Consider the following 25,800-nt stretch of genomic DNA (forward strand, 5'->3'; position numbering starts at 1 on the left):
TCATTTTGAATATGTATTTTTTTATTTTGAATATTTTTAAGAGTGAAACCATTTTTAAGAGTGCACCATTTTATTAACTGCATTCCTAAGAGCTGCAAAAGTACTTTCTTTTAATGGGATACATAAATTTTATAATTTTAATATATGGAAATGTTAGACTTCTGTACTTAGATGATTTATTTCCTTACTACCTATCAGGCTGGCCCAGAATGCCTTCAGTGTGAAGAAGGGTGCTCTAAATCACGGCCTCTGGGTTGTCCCCATCCATGTGTTTTGCCATGTCACCCTGGAGAATGTCCTCCTTGTGTTCAGATGCTTAGAATAAAATGTCACTGCAAGATCACAAGCCTATATGTGGAATGTAGGTAAGTGGACTGAAGAAATATTCTTGTTTTACTATAATTATTTTTAACTAGTATCTTTTCATAATTCAGAACCCTATAAAGAGTACTTCAAGGAACATTATTCAGTTTTGCCCGTAGATGTTAGAAGACCTAGATTTTCCAGTAGGGACCTGAAGAAAGAAACGTAGAATATTTCACCTTGTAAATACAATTAAAAGACAATACAATTCAAAGACAATTCTGTTTTTTTTTTTCCATTTGGGGATTCTGTATAAGATTTTTTAAGGAAAAAGGTTGTATCCCTGCTTTAAAAAATATAGAAACATTCCTATAGCAGATTGCTCGAATAACAGTGTCAAACTAGAATTTTGTTGGATGAAAAGTTCAAGTGCACATAGTTATTGAGGCATAATTTTTAAATTACGGACTTTTATTATAAATGTAGCTGTTATGGCATTTGTCATAGTACGCTATGACTTCTATATTTCCTTTACTTAAAAAATATGTACACTTAATAAAATGCATGTTTTTGCTTGTGGATTATGTGGAGGGGAAAAAAATTCCCATTTTTTTCTACTTAATCACAATCTAACATAATTTACTAACTTGTTCAGCTTCATTCACCCAAGTTTGTAAAGTGGGCTCTTTGTAAGTGTATTTTATTGAAGTTAAATTTGGGAATATGACTTTGTTTCTGATTTTTTGAACATAAGTACTTTTTGAGAAATGCCTGTTAATATTAAATTTTCTTAAAGATTTTATTTATTTGACAGAGAGTGAGCGAGAGAGAGAGAGAGCACATGAGTGGGGAGGGTCAGAGGGAGAAGCAGGCTCCCCACTGAGCAGGGAGCCCGATGCGGGACTTGATTCTGGGACTCTGGGATCATGACCTCAGCTGAAGGTAGTCACTTAACCAACTGAGCCACTCAGGCACCCTTAAATTTGTTTTTGTCACTTATACTCTAGGCTCATGTTTTCTTAAATTGGAAAAGTCAAATTTCATTATTTTTAAATATGAAAATTGTTTTGTTGAAATTTTAAGAATAAAATATTACTTTAGCTTTAGAAGTTTTATAGGGAAAGTGAAGATGGCAATTTTGCTTTATTAATGAGGGATACTGAGGAAAGAGATTTTCTTTGGTCTTGCAGGGCCTGAATTTCCCTTTCTTACTTCTTTTTCCTTTCATCATACTGTCTCCAAAGGGTGACTTTACTTTTCTACCTTCTTGTCCAGAGTGTTGCCTTTCCAAGATTGGCTCCTTGATTCTTGTACACTTTTTAAAGTTTCTTCCCATAGTTAGTGCTCTGATCTACCAAGATTTTTCACATCTGGGTGGACTTTCTCTTTTTGGTGTGATGTTAGCTCAGTTACCCTCTTCTCTTTTCTGCTCAGTTTTTCCGGAACTCTCCTGGTTCTCTGAAATGATTTGCTGACGGAGCTTGAGAAATAGCTCTGCTATGAATTGGTATTTATTTTTCTACTTATAGGTAATTTTGAAATTTGTAGAAATTTGTATCTTCTAGTTATTTGGAAGTTATGGGATTTGAGTGATTTTATTAATGAGCTGAATGATTTTTAGGGGGGATGTGTGGATATATATGGATTGAGGTGGCTTCCATTACTACAGTTGTCTGGAGTTCCTTTTTCCTTTCCTTGAATACATTTGAAGTGTGTGTTTTTCAGCAGAATACACATTCTTTTCAAGTGTACATGGAACATTCTTCAGGATAGATCACATATTAGGTTACAAAAGAGGCCTCAACAAATACAAAAAGATTAAAGCCATACCATGCACCTTTTCTACCACAACACTATGAAACTAGAAGTCAACCACAAGAAAAAATCTGGAAAAACCACAAATACATGGAGGTTAAAGAACATGCTACTAAACAATGAATGGACCAACCAGGAAACCAAGGAAGAAATAGAGAAAAAAATACATGGAAACAAATGAAAATGAAAACACAATGGTCCAAAACCTTTGGGATGCAGCAAAAACGGTCCTAAGAGGGAAGAATATAGCAATACAGGCCTACCTCAGGAAGCAAGAAAAATCTCAAATAAACAACCTAACCTTATACCTAAAGGAATTGGAAAAAGAGCAACAAATGAAGCCTTAAGCCAGCAGAAGGAAGGAAATAATAGAGATTAGAGCAGAAATAAATGATATAGAAAAGAAAACAAAAAACAGATCAATGAAACAAGGAGCTGGTTCTTTGAAAAAAATTAATAAAATTGATAAACCTCTAGCCAGACTTATCAAAAAGGAAAGAGAAAGGACCCAAATAAATAAAATCACAAATGAGAAGAAATAACATCCAGTATCATAGAAATACAAACAATTAGAGTATCATGAAAAACTGTATGCCAACAAATTGAACAAACTAGAAGACATGAATACATTCTTAGAAACATATAAACTATGAAAACTGAAACAGGAAGAAATAGAAAACTTGAACATACTGGTAACCAGCAAAGAAATTGAATCAGTAATTGAAAAACTCCCAACAAACAAAAGTACAGGACCAGATGGCTTCACAGGAGAATTCTACCAAACATTTAGAGAAGAGTTAATAACTGTTCTTCTCAAACTATTCCAAAAAATAGAAAAAGGAAGGAAAACTTTTAAATTCATTCTATGAGGCCAGCATTACCCTGATGTCAAAACCAGATACAGATATCACTAAAAAAGAGAACTACAGGCCAATATTCCTGATGAACATAGATGCAGAAATTCTCAATAAAATACTAGCAAACTGAATCCAACATTAAAAAAAAAAAAAATCATTCACTGTGACCAAGTGGGATTAAATCCTGGGCAGCAAGCGTGATTCAATATTCACAAATCAATCAGTGTGATACATCACATTAATAGGAGAAAGGATTAAAACCATATGATCCTTTTGATAGATGCAGAAAAAGCATTTGACAAAGTACAACATTGATTCATAATAAAATCCCTCAACGAAGCAGACTTAGAGGGAACATACCTCAATGTGATAAAGGCCATATATGAAAAGCCCACAGCTGATATCATCCTCATTGGGGAGAAACTGAGAACTTTTCCTCTATGATCAGGAACAAGACAGGGATGGCCATTCTCACTTTTATTCAAAATAGTACTGGAACTCCTAGCCACAGCAATTAGACAACAAAAAGAAATAAAAGGCATCCAGACCGGCAAGGAAGAAGTCAGACTTTAACTATTTGCAGAAGGCATATGATACTCTATAGAGAAAGCCCAAAAGGCTCTACTCAGAAGGCTGCTAGAACTGCTAAATGAATTCAGTAAAGTCAAGGATACAAAAATATACAGAAATCTGTTAGCATTTCTATACACCAATAATGATGCAACAGAAAGAGAAATCAAGGAATCATTCCCATTTACAACTGCACCAAAAACCATAAGATACCTAGCAATAAACCTAATCAAAGAGGTGAAAGACCTGTACTCTGAAAACTATAAAACACTGATGAAAGAAATTGAAGATGACACAAAGAAACAGACATCCCATGCTCATGTATTAGAAGAACAAATATTATTAAAATGCCTATATTACCCAAAGCAGTCTACACATTTAATGCAATCCCTATCAAAATACCACCAGCATTTTTCACAGAGCTAGAACACTTAATCCTAAAATTTGTATGGAACTACAGAAGACCCCCAGTAGCCAAAGCAGCCTTGAAAAAGAAAAGCAAAGCTGGAGGCATCACAATTCCAGACTTCGAGTTATATTATAAAGCTGTGGTAATCAAAACAGTATGGTACTAGCACAAAAATAGACACATATATCAGGGGAACAGGATAGAAAACCCAGGAATGAACCCACAAATATATGGGAAGTTAATCTTCTACAAAGCAGGAAAGAATATCCAATGGAAAAAAGACAATCTCTTCAACAAATGGTGTTGGGAAAACTGGATAGCAACATGCAAAAGAATGAAACGGGACCACTTTCTCACACCATACACAAAAATAAATTCAAAATGGATTGAAGATCTAAATGTGAGACAGGAAACCAATAAATCTTTGAAGAGAACACAGGCTGTAACTTCTTTGACATTGGCAGTAGCAACTTCTTACTAGATGTCTCCTGAGGTAAAGGAAACAAAACCAAACAAACTATTGGGACTTCATCAAAATAAAAAGCTCTGCACAGCAAAGGAAACAATCAATAAAACTAAAAGGCAGCCTATGGAATGGGAGAAAATATTTGCAAATGACATATCTGAAAAAGGGTTACTATCCAAAATATATAGAGAACTTATAAAACTCAACATCCAAAAAATGGATAATTGAATTACAAAATGGGCCAAAGACATGAATAGATATTTTTCCAAAGAAGACCTACAGATGGCCAACAGACACATGAATAGATGCTCAACATCACTCTCCTCAGGGAGAGGCATACCAAACTATAATACCATAACTATAATGAGATATCACCACACCCTGTCAGAATGAAGTCAACTACACAAGAAACAACAGTTGTTGGTGAGGATGTAGAGAAAGGGGAACCCTCTTGCACTGTTGGTGGGAATGCAAGCTGGTGCAGCCACTGTGGAAAACAGTATAGAGTATTCTCAAAACATTAAAAATAGAACTACCCTATGATCCTGCTATTGCACTACTAGGTATTTACCCAAAGAATACAAAAATACTCATTTGAAGACATACATGCACCCTGATGTTTATAGCAGTTCTACAATAGCTAAATTATAGAAACAGCCCAAATGTCAATCAATTGATGAATGGGTGAAGATGTATATGTATATACAATGGAATATTACTCAGCCATAAAAAAGAAAGAAATCTTGCCATTTGCAATGACATGGTTGGAGGTAGAGAGTATTATGCAAAGTGAGATAAGTCAGTCAGACAAAGACAAATACGATGATTTCACTCATATATGGAATTTAAGATAGAAAACAAGCAAAGGGGGGGAAAAAAGCAAGTGGTAAACCAAGAAACAGACTCTTAACTATAGAGAACAAACTGATGGTTACTAAAGGGAAGTGGGTGGGGGGATGGGTGAAATAGGTGATGGGGATTAAGGAGGGCACTTGTGATGAGCACTGGGTGTTGTATGAAAGTATTGAATCACTATATTGTACACCTGAAACTAGTATTACACTGTACATTAATTGGAATTTAAATAAAAACTAAAAAAATCACGGTGAGATACAACTACGTACCTGTTAGCATGGCTAAAATTAAAAAGACAAAAAAAAAAAGACAAAAGACTGACAGTATTAAGTGTTGGAGAAGATATGGAAGAATTAGAACTCATACACTGCTAATATGAATGTAAAATGAAACAGCCACTTGGAAAAAGGTTTAGCAGTTTCTTAAAAAGTTATACGTCTGCCTGCCATATGATACAACCATTCTATTCCTAGGTACTTAACCAAGAGAAATGTATGTCCATACAAGATTTGTACATGAATGTTCATAATATTTTTATATGTAATAACCCCAAACTGGAAATAACCCAAATGTCCAACAGCAGGTGAATAAACAAGTGGTAGGGGGTGCCTGGGTGGCTCAGTTGTTAAGCATCTGCCTTCGGCTCAGGTCATGATCGCGGGGTCCTGGGATCAAGCCCCGCATCGGGCTTCCTGCTCAGCGGGAAGCCTGCTTCTCCCTCTCCCACTCCCCCTGCTTGTGTTCCCTGTCTCGCTGTGTCTCTCTCTGCCAAATAAATAAATAAAATCTTTAAAATAAACAAACAAACAAATGGTAGTATATCCATACAATGGAATAAATTCAGCAATAAAAATAAACTATTGTTATTTGCAATATCATGAATGAACCTCAAAATGTGAAATCTCAAGATTTCAGTGAAAGAAGCCAAACAAAAAAGACTAATGCTCTATGATTTGATTATGTAAAATTCTTGAAAATGGAAGCTAATCTATACAACAAAAAGCGTATCAGTGGTTGCCTATCAGGTGATGGGCAATATAAAGATATTCCAAAGGGACACAGGAAACTTGAGGGTGATGGGTATGTCCATTATCTTGATTGTGGTGATGGTTTCATAGGTGTAAACATATGTCAAGTCTTACCAGATTTTCCACTTCAAATGTGTACATTATTGTGTTCTGCATCATACCTTAATAAATCTGTTTTTAAAAGGCCTCCAAAAACATGAAGTGTATGTATTATAGAGAATTCTTCAGACTCAGTATTCATTATGATAATTTCATTCACTTTCAATTCAGTGAATTATTTCGTATTACCTTTTTAGTTCTTTTCTGCTTCATGTAATTTCTTCTATAGAAATTAGATATAAGAGATACAGGCGTTGGAAAATTAGTTGATTCCTAATTATAAAGTGAAAGGAACAAAATGATATTAAGTCTTAAGTTTCTTAAGTTCAGAGGTGAGCTGGGGTGCCTGGGTGGCTGAGTTGGTTAAGCATCTGCTGTTGGCTCAGGTCATGATCCCAGAATCCCAGGATTGAGTCCAAGGATTGAGTCCCGCAGTGGTCTCCTTGCTCAGTGGGGAGCCTGCTTCTCCCTCCTCTACTCCTCCTGCTTGTGCTCTCTCTCTCTCTCTCTCTCAAAGAAATAAAATCTTTAAAAAAAAAAGAAATTTCAGAGGTGAGCACCATACCTGTAAGAATGAAAATAGGACTTTTAATAGAGCCAGTATAAAGACTTTGTGATATTATTAAGTGAATTTTTGCTAAGAAAATTGCATATGTTACCTTAGAGTACATTTATGTTAATTTATACATATACTTAAGGTAATAGTTTTGATGTTAGTTAGGCTAAACTTATGGTATATTTGGCAGTTATGTCTAATAAAGGGAAATAAAAGCAGGAAAAGAAAGAATCAAAAGTAGAAGAAAGATAATGGGAAGAAAATACTGACCTACATGTGATAGGGATCTTAAGGATGTCACTAGTTACTGACATGCGGTGTCTATTGTGATTATATTCAACTGTCTGTGACAAAGTAGTTTTATTCCTTGGTGTTTGTGACTTTTCCTGAATTGCCCACCAAGCAAATAGAAAAACACACAGACTGATCTAAAATGATCAAGTCTAAAATGAATCCATTTCTAACATTGATAGCTTACAAACCAAAAAAGCTTTCCTAAAATAAGCTAACTAAATTCAATTCGAAGTAATTTTTTGTTGTTGTTCTTTAAGAAACAAAACAAACAAGCATAGGGAAAAAAAGAGAGAGGCAAACCAAGAAACAAGACTCTTAACTATAGAGAACAAACTGCTGGTTACCAGAGGGGAGGTGTTTGGGGGGGGGGATGGGTGAAACAGGTGATGGGGATTAAGGAGGGCACTTGTTGTGATGAGCACCGGGTGTTGTATGGAAGTGTGGAATCATGATATTGTACACCTGAAACTAATATTACAATTTATGTAACTAATTGGAATTTAAATAAAAATTTAAAAAAAATCTGGGTGAGCATTTTCTGTGTCAGTTTTTAAGTAATATATTGAATCATTAGTTTTTAATCTTTTATGTAGAAGCTTTAGGAAGGTGATAGTTATGAATAATGATTGCTCTACAGGGGAAGATAATATGAAATTTTTTTTTTTAAAGATTTTATCCATTTAGGGCCACCTGGGTGGCTCAGATGGTTAAGCGTCTGCCTTCGGCTCAGGTCATGGTCCCAGGGTCCTGGGATGGAGCCCTGCATCAGGCTCCCTGCTCAGCGGGGGGCCTGCTTCTTCCCCTCCCTCTACTGCTCCACCTGCTCATATTCTCTCTCTTTGTATCTCTGTGTCTCGAATGAATAAATTAAAAAAAAAATTTACCCATTTATTTGAGAGAGAGAGTGCACGAGGGCACGCAGGGGAAGGGGTAGAGGGAGAGAGAATTTCCAGCAGACTCTGGGCTGAGCGTGGAGCCCCACTTGAGGCTTGATTCCCTCACCCGGAGATCATGACCTGAGCCAAAATCAAGAGTCAGATGCTTAAGGGACTGAGCCACCCAGGGACCCCTTAATAGCAGGACCTATTAAAGGCCAGGCACAGATGATATTTTGTGTTTTATACTTCCTTTTTGCAGTGATTGCCCTTTTGACATTTGATTTATTGGTAATAGATAAAGGGCTGGAAGGTTTCAGTTATCAGACCAGGTAAGTAATTTGAAGACAGTTGTTACAGATGATACACAATTAAAATATTTTTCAAGAAAAAATGAAATAAAACAATTTTATGGATATGTTGGAAATTATTTTTAGAGAGATTATGCTATAAAATGGACTTTGGTTTGAATGTCATCACAACTTCCTCTTATTTTTAGAAAGATAACCAAAGCTGATGTAAATGAAAAGAACCTCCTTAGTTGTTGCAAAAATCAGTGTCCTAAAGAGGTAAGCTTTAATAGAACCTTTTAAGTTGTATTTCTTGGGCATTGTTTCTCTGGATTTTCTCTTTTCTTCTTGGTCTTCTTATTTTGGGTCTTTTTTGAACCTGCTAGAAATGTGGGTCCAGAGAGGAAAATGTGATTGATGTCTATAAAAATGTAATATATACTAACTGTAGATGTACATCTCTTTATGAAATTTTGGGGTATTAGAACTAGGAATGACTCTTTGAAGATTTTTTAAAAGCAGTTTTAAAGATAGCTTATATACTTTATATGATGAAGTATTGACCTAATGCTTACCCCTCCATCCCTTAGAATATAAATAGATAAAGAACTGTGTGGGTCATAGGCAGTTAGGCAGTAAATCCATAGTAGGATATTTAAAAAGCATATTTGTGTGTGTGTGTGTGTGTGTGTGTGAACTTTAAGGTTCATTATTATCTTGAATTAATATAAAGCACTTATATATAAAGTTTTATTTTTAAAGATTCTGATGCTTGTATATGCATTGTATTTGTACTGAAAGTATCAAAAATAGTTTAGAAAAATTGTTCAGAGTATAAAGTTGTAAAAAAAAACCTCACTGGTGATTTATCTTGGTGATAATTTGGAAACCAAAGTGGTCTATCTATGATTGGTCAATTTATTTATTTATTTATTTATTTATTTATAATAATTGGTCAGTTTAAAAGTCAGAGTATTTCCTTTGTTGTTGGAGATACGGCAGTGACAGTGATTTGATTTGGTTGGACATTTATAAAGGAAATCCTTTTGACTTACAGATGTACTAACAGTACCACTTTAATTTTAATTCTTTGTCTTTATGCACTTATCTCTCATCCTCTTTAGAGTCAGGGAGAGATGATGACAAAGCCTTAAATATAGTAGTCATTCTCTTTGATTAAATAAAAACAGAAATTAATGCATAATATGCCTTTTTGTTAACAATATTTCCTTTTTTTTAAATAACATATAATGTATTATTTGTTTCAGGGGTACAGGTCTGTGGTTCATCAGTCTTACACAGTTCACAGCGCTCACCATAGCACATACCCTCCCCGATGTCTATCACCCAGTCACCCCATCCCTCCCACCCCCCTCCCCTCCAGCAACCCTCAGTTTGTTTCCTGAGATTAAGAGTCTCTTGTGGTTTGTCTCCCTCTCTGGTTTTGTCTTCTTTCGTTTTTTCCTGTTTTAACTAAAACTTTGGATGCTTTTTATGGATTTCTGTTTAAGAACTATTGGAAATTGAATTGAGTATTTTAAAAGTTATGTAAGATTATTAAAAGGGAGACCATTTCAAGCAATAAATGATTATTTTAAGAACCCTGTCTTTATTATATAAGTGAAATAAGGGCATTGGGATATTTCAAATTTAATTTTCTGATTTCTTCAAATCCTGACTTCTTCCTTGTTAAAATAAATTTTCTTCTGTCCAAATTCAGATTCCAGGTAATAAGCGGTTGAGAATGTTACATTTTTAATGATTCAGTAACTTGGTATGAGATTGTATTTCGAAATAACAAAATTAAATTCAGGGATTGCTAATTTGCAGTTTAGCATTTCCTTGGCTATGATTCAGTTGTGATAATGTTACGACATTTGGTGGGACTAGATGAGTGATCACTGTTTATATAAAAATTAGTTTTCCATGCTCATGATTTTTGGACTCTAGGCCCCTCTGGAGCCCTAGTATTGCTGGAGTCTCCTTGGGCTCTCTTGAAATAAATAGACTTAGTTTGGGAACAATCCAAGTAGCTGTTATAGTTCGAAACAGTCTAAGAGTGGACAGGTGAATATCCTTGTGTCTAATAGAACTTAATCTAGTTTATGGCCTCTGGACATTGTTAAGACTACAGCAGTGCTTCTCAAACAATCAGTTCAAGGGCTTCTTAAAACAGATTAATGGGCCCTGCCCCAGAGTTTCTGATTTTGAGGGCCTGGAGTAGGGGCCCAAGAATTTGCATTTCTAATCTTATATGTGATAGTGATATTGTTGGTCTGGCATTACGGTTTTGAGACCCACTAAGCTATAGAATGAAGTCATACTTAGGATCAACCAAGAACTGTGTCACTTGAATCTGCAGTGGGTATCTTATACTTGGAGTTAAGGTATGGGATTATGATAAATTCTGATGTACTGATAAATTCTTGTTTACTTTTTCCTCCCTTCCCCATACTATAGATTTCTTGGGGGCAGGCACTATGTCATATTTATCCTTGTATCCAGCCCCTTGTTCCCTGTTTGTACACATTAGGTGGTTGGTAAATGTTTGTTTGAATGTAAATGAAACTGAACTGTGGAAGTGGTATAGACATATCCTTCTAGCTCCACTGATGCTCTCATATATATTCTGTATATCTTCTGGACTGGTTTGAATTTAACAAAAAGAAGATTTAAGATACCGTGAAGAACTGCACCTTTAAACTGTGCCCCACATATACAATTCTACTTTTAAAAATTATTTCTGAATTTGGTTTTATCATCCCTGTGAAACTTTTCTTCTTTTTACTTGAGCAAATTATTTAATGTGTCTGTAACTCAAAATTGTTCATGTATAAAATGGGGGCAATAATACTACTCACTTCTGAGTGCTGAGTATTAATGAGTTAAATGTAAATGTCTTAGTATACGTAAATGTCTTAGTGCTATATATGTGCTAGCTATGGTGATGATGGGATGGGTATTTATCCATATACAGTATTGTTTTGCAAGCTCTCTATAATTATTTTTAAAAAGCTTTTTTTAATTGTTGGGATTAAAATGGGACATTTTGAACTAGATAGTATTGGTTCTTGGTAAGGTGTTTGAAATGACATATGCACGTGTTAGCAGAATGATGTTAAGGGCTGAGTAGAGTAGAAGAAAACCATCCCACGTTGAGTGGAAAGAGTAGGACATCTCATCTTTAAATGAATATCAAGGTTGGATGTTTTAGAAAAACCTCTATTTTTTGGTGTGAAGTCTGTAATGAAGATACAGTCATTATATATTATGCATTTTAATCAGCTTCCTTTGGAACTGCTTTTCAGCTCTTTCAGAATATAATCTGGCTTTTGAGATAACACATACTTGCACACCTGGTTTTTTTAAACAATGAAATTACTACCTACTCAAAAGTACGTAATACATACCTGGACAATTTAACAAATAGTTAAAAAGTCAACACCATATAACTTCACCCAGGTCAAAAAATACAGTATTGCTGCATCTCAGAAGTCTACCAAAGTCCCTGTCTGGCTGTGGTTCCCCCCCCCCCCCGCCCCAATCCTATTTGTTACCTCCATCTGCCTTTTATAGTAACTATTTCCTTGCTTATATTTATGGTTGTCACTACTTATATTTGTATCTGGAAACAACCTTGTTTGCTTAATTTTATACTAAAAGTTCAAAAGTATGAACTTGTGTGACCTTAGTTTGCTCTTCATTACGTTTGTCGTGTTTATTGCATGTGGCTATAGTCTTGTTTCCATTGTACGAGTATACTATGGCTTATTGTATTTGCTTTACTCTCGGTAGATATTTGAGTTATTTCCAATTCCAGACTCATACTTTATTCCAAAATATTGCTATGAACATTCTTGTTTGTGCATTCTAGTATATGTGTATATAGATTTCTCTAGGCATATATAGTGGTGCCATTGCTTGGTCATAGGGAATGTATAATTTCAACTTAATGTCATATTGATTTCCAAAATAGTTGTACAATTTACTATCAGTAAATTTTCTAATTTACTGCCAGTATTTTAAAGTTCCTGTCATGACATATCCTTGCCAACACTTGGTATTGTCAGAGTTTTAAATTTTTGCCAGTCTTGTGACATTTTGTTATTTTAATTTACATTTTCCTGATTACTAGTGATTTTTAATACTTTTTCAGGATTAATGGCAATATTTTGGTCTCTGGGACATATTTTGGATACCAGCATAGTATACTTCTGGATGAATTTCAGTTCTCCTTGTAAGCTAGAGTAATCAGTTTCATTAACTTATCACAAAAAGAAGATATATTTGGAGGATATTGGGGACCAGTTCATAGACTCTGAAGGAAATGCTGTACAGCAAGCTTTGGGAAGAGCAGAATCTGGGCAGCCCCCAGGGGCTTGCCAGCAGGAGCTCAGGGGGCTTTGTACTGAGAGGACTGTTCAGACCACCACCTCTTTCTTTTTAGTTTTCAGATTATCAGGAGAGAAGATCTGATTGATCTCCTTAGGTTGAGGGGCTCCCTTGGCATAGGCAGCAAAAGACAGGGGACTAGAACAGATAGCATAGCCATGGCCATGAGAAAATTGTGATGAGCCAGGTAGCCATCCCAATTTATGTCTTCTGTATCTTCTACCAGCAGTGGAGGTGAAAGACATGGAGATTCATGGAAGAATTGTTAGATGGGGTAACAGGATCAAATGCAGTATTCAGAGAAAAGATACATTTTGAAGACAGAAGATTCAGCTAGAGACAAGAGAGACTTTCAAGATGGTAGTGAAATTGTGAAGAGTGACCATGAGGTCTTTTAGGAGGCAGAAAGATATAACATCCAGACCAGTGGTTTGTAGCTTTTCATCAACCCCCAACATTGAAAAGATAGAACATTATAGCCATGATTCTGTGTAATTTCAGAAAGATCTTTATTGATTGTGACAGGCTTCCCTAGTCACTTTCCCCTTTGGAATTATTGATTGAAAGTAAAGTAGAGTGGTTAATTACTTTTAGAGAAGATGACTGATGTAATTACCTCACAGGTTAAAGAAGGAACAAGAGACTACAGAGACATATTTTGAGAAGAAGAGAGGCTAGGTGGTCAGCTGATGCTGAATGTTTGTCTTCTTCGTGAAGTCAGGCTAGAGGCACTGGCAGGAATGAAGGTGGGAATGAAGTTGAGGAGACAAAGACTTTAAACAGCCCTGTGAGGCAGGTATATGACAGTGAATAAATATTGAGCTTATTAAGCAGCGTTCGGGGCCTCGTTAGGTGTAGAGAGAAAACTGAAGTGGTCCAGGAATGCTAGTGTGGAACTCATTCTAGCAGCTCAGCCCTACGATGGGATTGATGAAAATGTAGTCTGAGTGTCCAAATTTAGTTTTGGTATGAATGTCTCAGCTAAAAATGAAAGAACAAGAAATCTAATTGCACACTAGAGAGACACTAAAGGCATTGGAAAAAACTTGTGAATTTTTTTAAAGTGAGTAAAGAGTTGGAAGGATCAATCTACTGAATCATAAAGATCAAAAGTTGGAGAATTCAAATGTTTATTAAGATGCCTACTATTTATAAGGTGTCTTTGTTAATGAGTATAAGAGACCCAAAGAAATAGACCATTGCCCTCAACTAACTTATTATTTTATATAGCTAAATATTTTATAATAGCTAAATATATCAAGCACATAAAACTCTCGCAACAGCTATACAAAATTCTGTTACTCTGTTCCCAGTTTTATATGTGAGGAACAGAAAAGTTGGGGGGCTTGCCCAAGGTTTCACAGTTGGTAAACAGGGAAGCTGGCCCTCAGTTGCAGGCAGCCTGACTTTGGAATTTAACCAGTAACTAGTGGTATCTTTTATTCCCAGTCTGGTTGGAGAGACAGATATCTCTGAGGTGTCTAAGCATTTTTTTTAAGTTTAAGACCATACAAACAATGTCACAATAGTTTAGAAATATATTTCTTACATAATTACTATTATTTGTTCAAAGATAGGCAAACTGCTATCATGCTTCTATGGTGATTTAAGCCATTTCTTGAAATTTGGATAAGATTTGAATACAAAGAGGGTCAGAACGTTTCATCTGAAAGCTTGCCTGGGATAAGAAGATAGTAAATAAGTAAAGACAAGGAGCCACCTAGATATCATGGCAGTTACTGAGTTCGTTTGGCTATCTATATATGTTTTGATATATAGTAGCAAAGAGAAATGATTTAGATTAAAAGGCTAAGCAGTTGTATTACAATACAGTGCCTTAAGGACAAGGAAGTTTTCTTTCTTTCTCATATAACCATACGGGGAAGGTAGATGTTTTGTCGCTGTGCTCCACGTATTCATCCAGGAACCCAAGTAAGCCAGGCAGCTCTGCTTCTCTTTGACACATGGTTTCCATTATTGCTCTAAATGTCATCATTTAAAGCACATTGAGAAGGAAAGGACCTGGATGTGTGCTCTTGAAATGCTTTAAGGCACAAAAGCACTTAATCTTATATTCCATTGGCCAGAACATAGTCACATGGCTATAACTAGTCATAATAGTGATGTTCCACTCCAAGACTGTATCTTGGAGTGGAACAGGGGAGAATATGTAACATTTCTGTGTAATTAAAGTAATTTATATCTAAAAGAAAAAGTTGAAAAATTAGATGATTATCCAGGGTTGATTGACCCTATTGTAATAGACTCTCTCTCAAAATAGTTGTAGAGGAAGGGGAGTTTGCAGAGTCTGACTAGAATGTAAATATGTGATTGCCTTATTTTGGTTTTATTTTAGCTTCCTTGTGGTCACAGATGCAAAGAGATGTGTCATCCTGGTGAATGTCCCTTTAATTGCAACCAGAAGGTAAAACTTAGATGTCCTTGTAAAAGAATAAAAAAGGTAAATATTTTAAGTTATTGAAAATACTTTTTTATGTAAAAATTTTCTTTGTGTTTTGGTAGTTCTTTGGCTTTTTGCCTTTTAAGATCTTATTTTTTAGAATTGTTTTATTGTTAGCCTGTTTCTGTAAATATTTTAAAAATCAGCTTTGTTTGGCAATTTAGTTTTCTGTAATTTATTCATAAAAGAACTTTGTCTTGTATTGGAATCAATTTTGGATAGAATCAATATGCTCTAGCTTTGAGGTCTTTGTACAAGGAACACAATGTGAGTAATAAAGTGAGTTTCATGGTTTAAGAAATGGTCTGGAATTAACCTTTGTTGCTCTTGTTTATGAAACAGTTTTTGCCAGCAGTATCGAGTTGTGAAAACATAGCCTTAAAGAGACTTCACATGCATAGCCTTATAAAATTAGAAAATAACAAACTTGGAGAGAATTCATTTTAAGATAGAGGTAATGGAGGATTAAAAGGGCAAAACTAATGATTGGAAAGCTCGATGGAAGCAAACTGCACACCGTTCATCTAAGCTTACAAAGGAAGAGGCTCACTGTTGTCCGATGTCAGTGGCTGGGTGGTCTTGTTTTCAGTTCTCCTTTTCCTTGACTTCCCTGTTCACACTGTCCACCTCTGATTTTTGCTATCTTGGTTAAAGTTGCAACTCCTTTTTTTCTTCATGTTCTTACAGTCATCCCCTAAAGCTAGTCTTTTTCTTTTCTTTAAATTCACTCTTGTATTCATCCATCCAACAAATATTTATTGAGAATCTTTTGCTTTTACTGAGGATCTTTGCTTTTCATTTATTTTCGCAGCTTCTATTCACTTCCTAGGATAGGTAACTTCTGAATTTAAATGTATAGGCCTGACCTCTTCTGGAGTTGAATCCATAGGTTTTAGATATTTAAATTGGACCATCTTTTTTTTTTTTTTTTAAGATTTTATTTATCTGAGAGAGAGAGAGAGCGTGCACGCATGTGCAGGGTGAAGGGCAGAGGGCTGAGCAGGGAGCCCAACGCGGGACTTGATCTCAGGACAACGGGACCATGACCCGAGGCAAGAGTAGACACTTAACCTACTTGAGCCACCCAGGTGCCCCTAAATTGGACCATCTTTATGTGAAAATCAATGCTTGGTCACGCCATTTTAATCTGAGATGTCTCTCAAATTTTCTCTCATCTCATGTTACTGTCCGAGTGTGGTCGCCACCCACTAGAACTTCGGCAACAGCTCATTCTTGGACTTTAAGAACAGCTTCATAACAGATTTCCTTGCCTCTAAGCATAATAATTACCCTAATCTAAGTTCTTCAATGGTTCTTCATCACTTATGGGAAGAAATATGCATTGAAAAGAAACATGTATGCATATACAGACTTGGCATTCAAGAGAATCTATGATGGTACCTTTGCCTGCTTGTCTCCGCTCTCATTCTCCAGCAGTCATCCTGTGACTCTGTTACTTAAGTGCCCTAACATATATGCTATACTCCCTTTAATCTGTGGCAATGTAGACATTCTTTCTTTTCTGTAAAATGCCAAGTTTTTTCCCTTTACTGTTCTGTTTACTAGAATCCTGCTAGTACTCAGTGCAAGCATTTCCTTGTTTGGGAAGGTCTTCCTTCCCCTGACTCTCTTGCGAAGACTTAGATGCTGTTTCTGCTTAGTTTTCTTTATTCTAGGTTCATGACTAAAAGCTTTTTGATTCTAGGGATGTCTGTAACCTTGTTTTCTCATCCATAAAATAGAGTTTATATGTAGATTTATTGAAAGGAATGAAAGAGGTAATGCTTATATAGCATTTAGCACAATGATTGTTAATGTTTAATAAATAATAGCTGCTACTACTTACCACATTATTATGTTATTTTTCTTATTGTGTCCCCTGTCCCTAGCAAAGTGCTTTTCATGTAATAGGTGCTCGATAAATACCTTGGAATGAGGAAGGGTAGGATCCCTCTTTCAGGCTGATAGACTTAACTGCAAACACAATATTTATTTTTGTCTTTAATGTTTGTATATGTTATTTTTTCTTTGTCTGGACTATCCCTGGAGGACTCTGTTTATAACAACCTCAGCCAAAAATGAAGAACTAAAGTGAGGAAAAAAACCCTCTAAATAATAAAATTCCATGCAATAAAGTGTTTTCATTAAAGTATGTGTACTTTGCTCATAGGATTGATGATCACGTATCTTAACTCTGGTAAATGTAAACTAAAAAAAAATAGTATCTGAGAGTTTGGTAAGAAAGGAGAATTTGATATAGATAGGTACACTTAGAGCAAAAGTGATATCTGGCAGCAATAAAAAGATAGATAACACATCTACAAAAGCAAATTCTAGGACTTTAAAATAAGGACCACTTATTCGAATAGTTCACAAATTGATTATAGGATTGATGTCACATCATCAAGAAAAGAGTAGATTAGGTTTTTATTGTTTGACTAAGGAGGCATTGAAGTGCAAACATAAACTTTAGACCAATTTTAAAAAATTTTAAAACTTTTTAAAAAATTAAATGGTTGAGAGGAAAATTTGTAGCTCTCCAGAAAATTCTCTAGAACTGTATGAGTTCGTAGCCATTAGCCACATATTGCTGTTTATTTATTTGAATATTTTTTAGCTTTATTGATGCACAATTGACAAAAATTGTATGTATTTAAGATGCACACATGGGGGCACCTGGGTGGCTCAGTTGTTAAGCATCTGCCTTCGGCTCAGGTCATGATCCCAGGGTCCTGGGATCGAGCCCCGCATTGGCTCCCTGCTCAGCGGGAAGTCTGCTTCTCCTTCTCACACTCCCCCTGCTTGTGTTCCCTCTCTTGCTGTCTCTCTCTCTCTCTGTCAAATAAATAAATAAAATCTTTAAAAAAATAATGCACACATGATGATTGTGTATACATACACACTGTGAAATGATCACAGCAATCAAGCTAATTAACATTTACCACCTGGTTACCATTTCTTTGTGGTGAGAACACATTCTACTCTCTTAGCAAATATAAAGTATATACTACAGTGTTATTAACTATAGCAAGCATGCCATATATTAGATTCCTCAGAACTTACTCATTTTATCACTGAAAATTTCTACCCAGTGACCAATTTCTCCACATTTCACCTCACCCCTAGCTCCTGGCAATCTCCATTTCCTTCGTAGCTTTTCTAATTTTTTAGATTCCACCTATTAGTAAGATCATACAGTATTTGTTTATCTATATCTGTCTTATTTTACTTAACCTGATTGTCTCCATGTTCACCCATGTTCTTTAAATGGCAGGATTTCCTTCTTTTTTGTGGCTAAATACTATTCCATTATTGGTAGATAGGTGGGCAGATCACATTTTCTTCATCCATTTATCCACTGATGGACACATACCTTGTTTCCATATCTTGGCTATTGTGAATAATGATGCAGTGAACGTTGGAGCACAGATATTTCTTACTTTTTTCATTTCCTGGGTATATATCCGAGAGTAAGACTGCTAGAACCTCTATTAGATCTATTTGAAATTTTTTTAAGAAGCCTCCATACTGTTTTTCATACTGGCAATGTTAATTTACATTCCCACCAACACTGTACAAGATTTCTTTTTTTTCCTATATTCTTGTCAACACTTGTTATCTATTGGCTTTTCAATTATAGTTATTCTAACAATTGTGGGTTGATTATCTCATTGTGGTTTAGATTTGCATTCCGTGGTGATTAACGATGTTGAGCACACTTGCATGTATCTATTGGCGCACATACAGCCAAATTTGAATTTTAATGAATCAACATGAAATAGTAGTAAACATTTCCTCGATTTCACTGGCCACATTTTGAGTTTTCAGTAGCCGTGTGGAGTTAGTGTTCCTCCTTTGAATAGCACAGATGTAGAACATTTTTATTGTCTCAGAAAGCTGCGTTGGGTGGTACTACTCTGGAGCATTTTATAGCACAAAACAATAAAGAAAAATAAAGAATGAAAAGGAAATTGAAGCCAAATTGATAGTGGCTCTTAGTAAATAATTATTAAATGGATGCTTTAAATTTTATGGTATTCACTTTTTTCCAGTTAGGAGTAAATAAAGGAATGATCACTGTTTGAATCAAGACATTTAATACTTGTAACCATATCATTAAATATTCATGAACATGGCTTTTAAATAATATGCATAATCTTAAACTGTCAGATATTTTGCTTTTTTATGGCATACAGTTAGGACTCTGAGGACTCTAAAAATCTTTTAAAATCAAATTTTAAAAAAAAATGTTATTTGTAGGAATTGCAGTGCAACAAAGTACGTGAAAATCAGATTTCAATAGAATGTGACACAACATGCAAGGAAATGAAGCGGAAAGCATCTGAGGTAATGTCATGTTAAATGTCTTTTTTTTTTTTTTAAAGAGAGATAGTGTGAGCGAGCACGGGGTTGGTTGGGGGAGGGACAGAGGTTGAGGGAGAATCTCAAGCAGACTCCCCACTGAGCGCAGAGACCGACGCAGGGCTCGATCTCGCAACCCTGAGATTATGACCTGAGACAAAATCAAGAGTCAGATGTTTAACCAGCTGAGCCAGTCAGATGCCCCAAATGTCATTTTTAATGTGCTAATTAATGGCCTTTTCCTATTTATTTTGTGCATTACTTTATGTGCTTATTACAAAGAACTCAAAATCTCATCTTTTTTGCTTTTATAAGAAAGCCTATTTTTTTCTTTTTTAAGACTTTTTATTTATTTATTTGAAAGAGAGAGTGAGAGAGAGAGCATAAGCAGGAAGGAGAGGGAGAAGCAGACTCCCTGCTGAGCAGGGTGCCTGAAGTGGTGCTCAATCCCAGGACCCTGGGATCATGACCTGAGCTGAAGGCAGATGCTTAACCGACTGAGCCACCCAGGCGCCCCAGGAAAGCCTAGTATTTTTTTTTTTTTAAAGATTTTATTTATTTATTTGAGAGAGAGAGAATGAGAGACAGAGAGCATGAGAGGGAGGAGGGTCAGAGGGAGAAGCAGACTCCCTGCCGAGCAGGGAGCCCGATGCGGGACTCGATCGCGGGACTCGATCCCGGGACTCCAGGATCATGACCTGAGCCGAAGGCAGTCGCTTAACCAACTGAGCCACCCAGGCGCCCCAGGAAAGCCTAGTTTTATAGACCTATTTTGAATCCCTAAGTGTGCTCTTTATTGTCTAGTGTGTACTAGATTTTCTTTCCATCCTTGTACCACCAGTTAGTATATGTGCTCCAGAACATAGTTGTTCATCTTAATGTTAGTGTAAGCCTCCTGAAAGTTAGGTTAAAATAATACAAAGTAAGGGGCGCCTGGGTGGCTCAGTCGTTAAGCATCTGCCTTCGGCTTAGGTCATGATCCCGGGGTCCTGGGATTGAGCCCCGCATCGGGCTCCCTGCTCCGCGGGAAGCCTGCTTCTCCCTCTCCCTCTCCCCCTGCTTGTGTTCCCTCTCTCGCTGTGTCTCTCTCTGTCAAATAAATAAATAAAATCTTAAAAAAAAAAAAAAGACAAAATAAGATTTTGGAATTCTTTGCTGTTTGGGTTACCTCTAGTGTCATTATTTCCCTCCATCAATCCAATTAATGAATAAACTCTTGATTTTACTTAACACTAAGGATTCCCTTCCAGATAGAGCATTTGTGGAAAATGGTCAATTTCAACTCTAGAAAAAGAGTGGTATTTAATAATTTATTGTAGATTTAGTATGGTAACTCAAGAGAAAAAAATCAGTTTTAACACTTTCATTTTGCAGTTTTGTAATTCTTTGAATTGTAATCTCATATCTATTAAGTTGTTAAGCTGAAATGTTTATATAAAGGACAACACTATCCCTCCCCTCACCTCACAGTCTGTTAGAACCTTGGTAACACCTCAGTGTAATATTTTACATGTCTTTAGGTAATTTCCAATATAAAGTTACCAAAAGTTGTTATGGGTTAGTGGATCCTGGGTGGGAAGATGTTAAAATTCTAAATAAAATTTGATGATTACAATGTTAATTCACTTTTAAATGTCTTTAAACAGATAAAAGAGGCAGAAGCCAAAGCTGCTCTCGAAGAGGAAAAACGAAGACAACAGGTAACTCAGCAAAATATTTATGTCTCTTTGTAACATTGTTAGTTTTTATGCAAACACAAGGTATATTCCACAGATAAACCGGGAGCCAGTCAACTGTTCCCTGGACTGAAAATAATATAGTTCCTACAAAATGAAAATTAGCCACTCACTCACTTCAGTTCAAGTATACTGAACCTCTGAAAAGGCGTGAAATCTTGTATAGTCCCAAATTTACTTCCTTGCCAGGCTCATCCATTCCTTACTGATAAGAGTTTTAGCTCCTCCTTTGGTTGGTGGATGGGGGTTGGAGTGTGGCAGCATCCGTTTTAAGGCATCTCCTGGAGCCCATGTCTTCACTCACCTAAAAGTATTTGAGTTCTGTTTTGCTGACTTGCAGATGGTCTGTAAAAATGAGTGTTGTTTACTAACCAATGCATTTACTTTAACAATATATTGCCTTATTTCCTTTTTAGATTCCTATTAGCAAGATTATTATCTGTTCTTTGCTATATATGAGATAACTACATTCCTGGGGGCGCCTGGGTGGCTCAGTCGTTAAGCATCTGCCTTCGGCTCAGGTCATGATCCCGGGGTCCTGGGATCGAGCCCCACATCGGGCTCTCTGCTCAGTGAGGAGCCTGCTTCTCCCTCTCCCTCTGCCTGCCGCTGTGCCTACTTGTGCTCTCTCTCTGTCAAATAAATAAATAAAATCTTTAAAAAAAAAAAACAAAAAACAACTACATTCCTGATATCCTGTTTGCTCAAAATACCATATTGGTCATATACTCCAAAGAGTGGTTTAACTTTCTAATAGTGACATATAATTATTTGTCAGTTTGCATTTTGAGATGCTTATACTTAGCAAGAAGGGTATATTATATGCAAACTGTTGTCTTTTGAATGAGGAAATTACAATTTGTATGACTTCGGGGGAGGACATTGGAAACAATTTAGGTAGCAATAAAGGTGGGCTAAAATGACCTCTGATATTATATGGTTCTATAAAGTTGATTTGCCGAATATTCCAAAATAAGTTATCAGAGCTATTACACTAAAACATGGATTGACTGGAATCCTGGGAGATTAACTTATTAGGAATAGTTTAGGGTGAACCTTCTTCCCCTTTTTTATAAACCATTTGGATGGAAATTTTAAATATATTCCCTATTGACTGACCTTTTAAACAGAGTGTATGGAACATAATTTAAACTATAAATGATGACTATGGGTCATTATTAAAGCATTAGTTATTTTACTGTGTCAGTTCTCAAGTTTGGCTGCTTTTAATGTATTTTGATCTTGTTCTCCATTTCAACAACACCTTGAGAGTATTCTGACATCTTGGTTCATTGAAGAATGCTTCTTTGTGTTAAATTAAGTATAGGATTAGGACATCTTCACATGTGGTTTATGGGCAAAGTAATGGATATATTAACTGAAGTTTGTACAGTTGACCCTTGAATGACACAGGTTTAATCTGTTTCAGCTGTGCGGGTCCACTTTTGTGTAGCTTCTTCTCAGTGTCTACAGTACAGTCCTGTAAATGTATTTTCTCTTATGATTTTCTTAGTAACATTTTCTTTTCCCTAGCTTACTTTATTGTAAGAACACAGTATATGATACATACAACATACAAAATATGTGTTAATCAACTGTTATTGGTAAGGCTTCCAGTCAACAGTAGGCTGTTGGTGGTTAACTTTTGGGGGAGTCAAAAGTTATATGTGGATTTTCGACTGTGTGTGGGGTCAGCACACCTGACCCCTGCATTGCTCAAGGGTTAACTTATATTTCCTTCTGTTAAATAAACAATTACAGAATCTTGCATGGATATTACATATATATGTTTTAGTTGATGACTGTCATGTTTTAGTTATGATGCACTGTAGTATATCATGTTACATTATCCTGTATAAAGTTAAGTAACTTCTTAACAGTAGAATAAAAATCCACACTTTATAATAAGTATCATCCAGTTATCCTTTTTTAGGACCAGTTTTTATATAACTCTGCTTTCTAAAATTGTCATTTTGTTTAAAGCATGAAGCATTTTTCCCCTGAAGAATTTCTGCTCTGTTTTTAAATATACTTGATAAAGATAATCTGGAAGTTTTTTCCCCTACTCACTTGAATTTCTTTCATACAAGCCATTAATGTTTATTATCAGCATTGTAAAAAAACTAGAATTATAGGTATTTTTATCTCACTGGGCATCTCTTAGTACTTGCTAGAAGCTGTATATTATAGAAACCCAACAGATTAATGGTGTTGAAGTATATAATTAATGTCTATATTTAGGGCACCCTGATTTAATCAGATGTTTGTATATTTAAATAGTGTCAGGGGCGCCTGGGTGGCTCAGTTGGTTAAGCGTCTGCCTTCAGCTCAGGTCCTGATCTCAGGGCCCTGGGATCAAGCCCCCTGGTCATCATTGTCATCCAGCTTCCTGCTCAGTGGGGAGTCTACCCCTCTCTCTCCCTTGTCCCCCCCCCCCCCCCCCGCAACCCAGCTTATGCTCTCTCTCTCTTTCTCAAATAAATAAAACCTTTAAAAAAACTAAAAGTAAATAAATAGGGATGCCTGGGTGGCTCGGTCTGTTAAGCGTCTGTATTTGGCTCAGGTCATGATCCCAGAGTCCTGGGATCATGTTGGGTTCCTTGCTTGGTGTAGTGGAGAGCCTGCTTCTCCATGTGCCTGCTGCTCCCCCTGCATGTGCTCGTGCGTGTGCTCTCTCTCTCTCTGTCTGACAAATAAATAAATAAATAAAATCTTAAAATAAGTAAATAAATAAAAATAAAAATAAATAATGTCAAAGTCAGGCTTACGGTCTGAAATAATCTCTTTTGTTACTCCCCCATTTCCCTTTCTGCTTACCTAAATTCTGAATTTGTTGAATACAGTCTGTAATGGATAGAGTTTTTTAAAAAAATCAAATCACTGTATTTATTACATACCATTACTATTAAAACATTTGGCACATTGATTTATTTTCATCTGGAAAACTTCAAGTCAATGTATGTATTGAATTTAATAAAAATGATACTGTTTTGGTTTTTGATTTAGGCTGAACTGGAGGCTTTTGAAAACAGACTGAAAGGTCGTCGGAAGAAGAACAAGAAAAAAGATGAAGTGGCAGTTGAGCTAACGCTATGGCAGAAATACAAATATTATCTCCTTCCAGCGTGTACAGTTGTGGTTTTAGTGTTTGCATGGTACATAGTCCATGATGTGGCTTAAAAATTTTTGATCTGTTAATATCCCTCAGATTGGATTTAGAGAAGTTGTTCATTCTGGAATATTAGGAAGTGTATACTGTAGAACATATCTATTCACATTCATCTCTATATTTTCTTCCAGCTGTTGTTAAAAGGACAGAATGTTAAGCTTTATCTTAATTAGCATACTAGAAGTGGCAGTATAACATTTTTAATAGTAAAAACATGACTGAAATTGTAAAATATCTCGTAAGCCACAGCCAGTGGCCGGGTAACATGTCAGTTGTTCATTGTGCTTCCTTGTGTTAACATAGTTGTTTCACTTCCTATTTCAAACCAACTTTCTTTGCAAAATTAAGATGAAACTGAGCCATATGTGCAGCAAAAGGAATATGTCACAATGTTTTCGTTACTTATTAAAAGGTACTTTTCTTGATCATGTAACTTTGTACTTTAATTATTCTCTAAAAGACCTCTTAAATTGTAACATGAAGCTATACAATTAGATTCCAGAAATTGGTTTATTAGTGAGGAATTTTTATCAGTTATTGAAATAAATTTTTAGGTAGTAGGTACCTCAGAGGAAAATATAATTGTTTTTTAAAAAAAGCCAGGCTAGATTCCTCACATGTGGCTATTTCTTGTGTAAGAAGCATTTAACTGAAGTTTGGCATGTTTTGTAAAACTTGTATGTGTCTTTTCAAAGTAATAATTAAAAAACCTGGTATATATGAGCAATAGATGCTGAGCACAGGGCTTATGAGCTTTATATACTTATTCTCATTTCTTCTTACCATGATCCTGTAAGTAGATTTCAGCTGGAAGTAATCAGTTCTTATGAAAACAAGCTGATAGAGAAATATCAGTAAGCCAAATCTGTTTGAATTGTCATTTTAAATGGTTTTGCTATTTAATTTTTGTATGATTAATGTTTTCATTAAAATTTTTCATACCAAATTTGTAACCTAGAATATTTACTATTATCTAATAGTAATAAAATTATAGTCAGGAGCCTATAATTTTAGGCTAGGTGTTAATATCACTATAAAATCTCTAATACTTGATGCGAAACATAATTATTGATAGACACTAAAAAGTATAGAAGTATGTTTTAAACAGAAGTACAAAGAAGGATTTCTAAACTTTGCTGACTTTAATGCAAAAATTTTTAATGTTCTCTTTCATCTAGTGTTAGCTAGTGTCTAAAATGAAAGGGCAGTCATTCCTTTCATTATGGTATTTGTGTTTTGACTTCAGATTTTTTTCTTTTTTAC

The 25,800-nt window shown here is 35.6% G+C and overlaps 1 protein-coding gene across 1 annotated transcript in view; it reads left to right on the forward strand.

Moving 5' to 3' along the window:
• Positions 1-24,997, forward strand: part of NFXL1 (nuclear transcription factor, X-box binding like 1) — a 75,626-nt gene extending 50,629 nt beyond the window's left edge. The window contains exons 18-23 of the mRNA XM_021701615.2: positions 199-365; positions 8,627-8,696; positions 15,166-15,270; positions 19,531-19,617; positions 21,279-21,332; positions 24,375-24,997. Coding sequence (XP_021557290.1) covers positions 199-365; positions 8,627-8,696; positions 15,166-15,270; positions 19,531-19,617; positions 21,279-21,332; positions 24,375-24,548 — 657 coding nt within the window. The 3' untranslated portion in view covers positions 24,549-24,997. The remainder of the gene's footprint in view (positions 1-198; positions 366-8,626; positions 8,697-15,165; positions 15,271-19,530; positions 19,618-21,278; positions 21,333-24,374) is intronic.
• The last annotated feature ends 803 nt before the right edge of the window (positions 24,998-25,800 follow it).

The sequence above is a fragment of the Neomonachus schauinslandi genome, chromosome 2 (genome assembly GCF_002201575.2).
Source record: "Neomonachus schauinslandi chromosome 2, ASM220157v2, whole genome shotgun sequence".
NCBI lineage: Eukaryota > Metazoa > Chordata > Mammalia > Carnivora > Phocidae > Neomonachus > Neomonachus schauinslandi.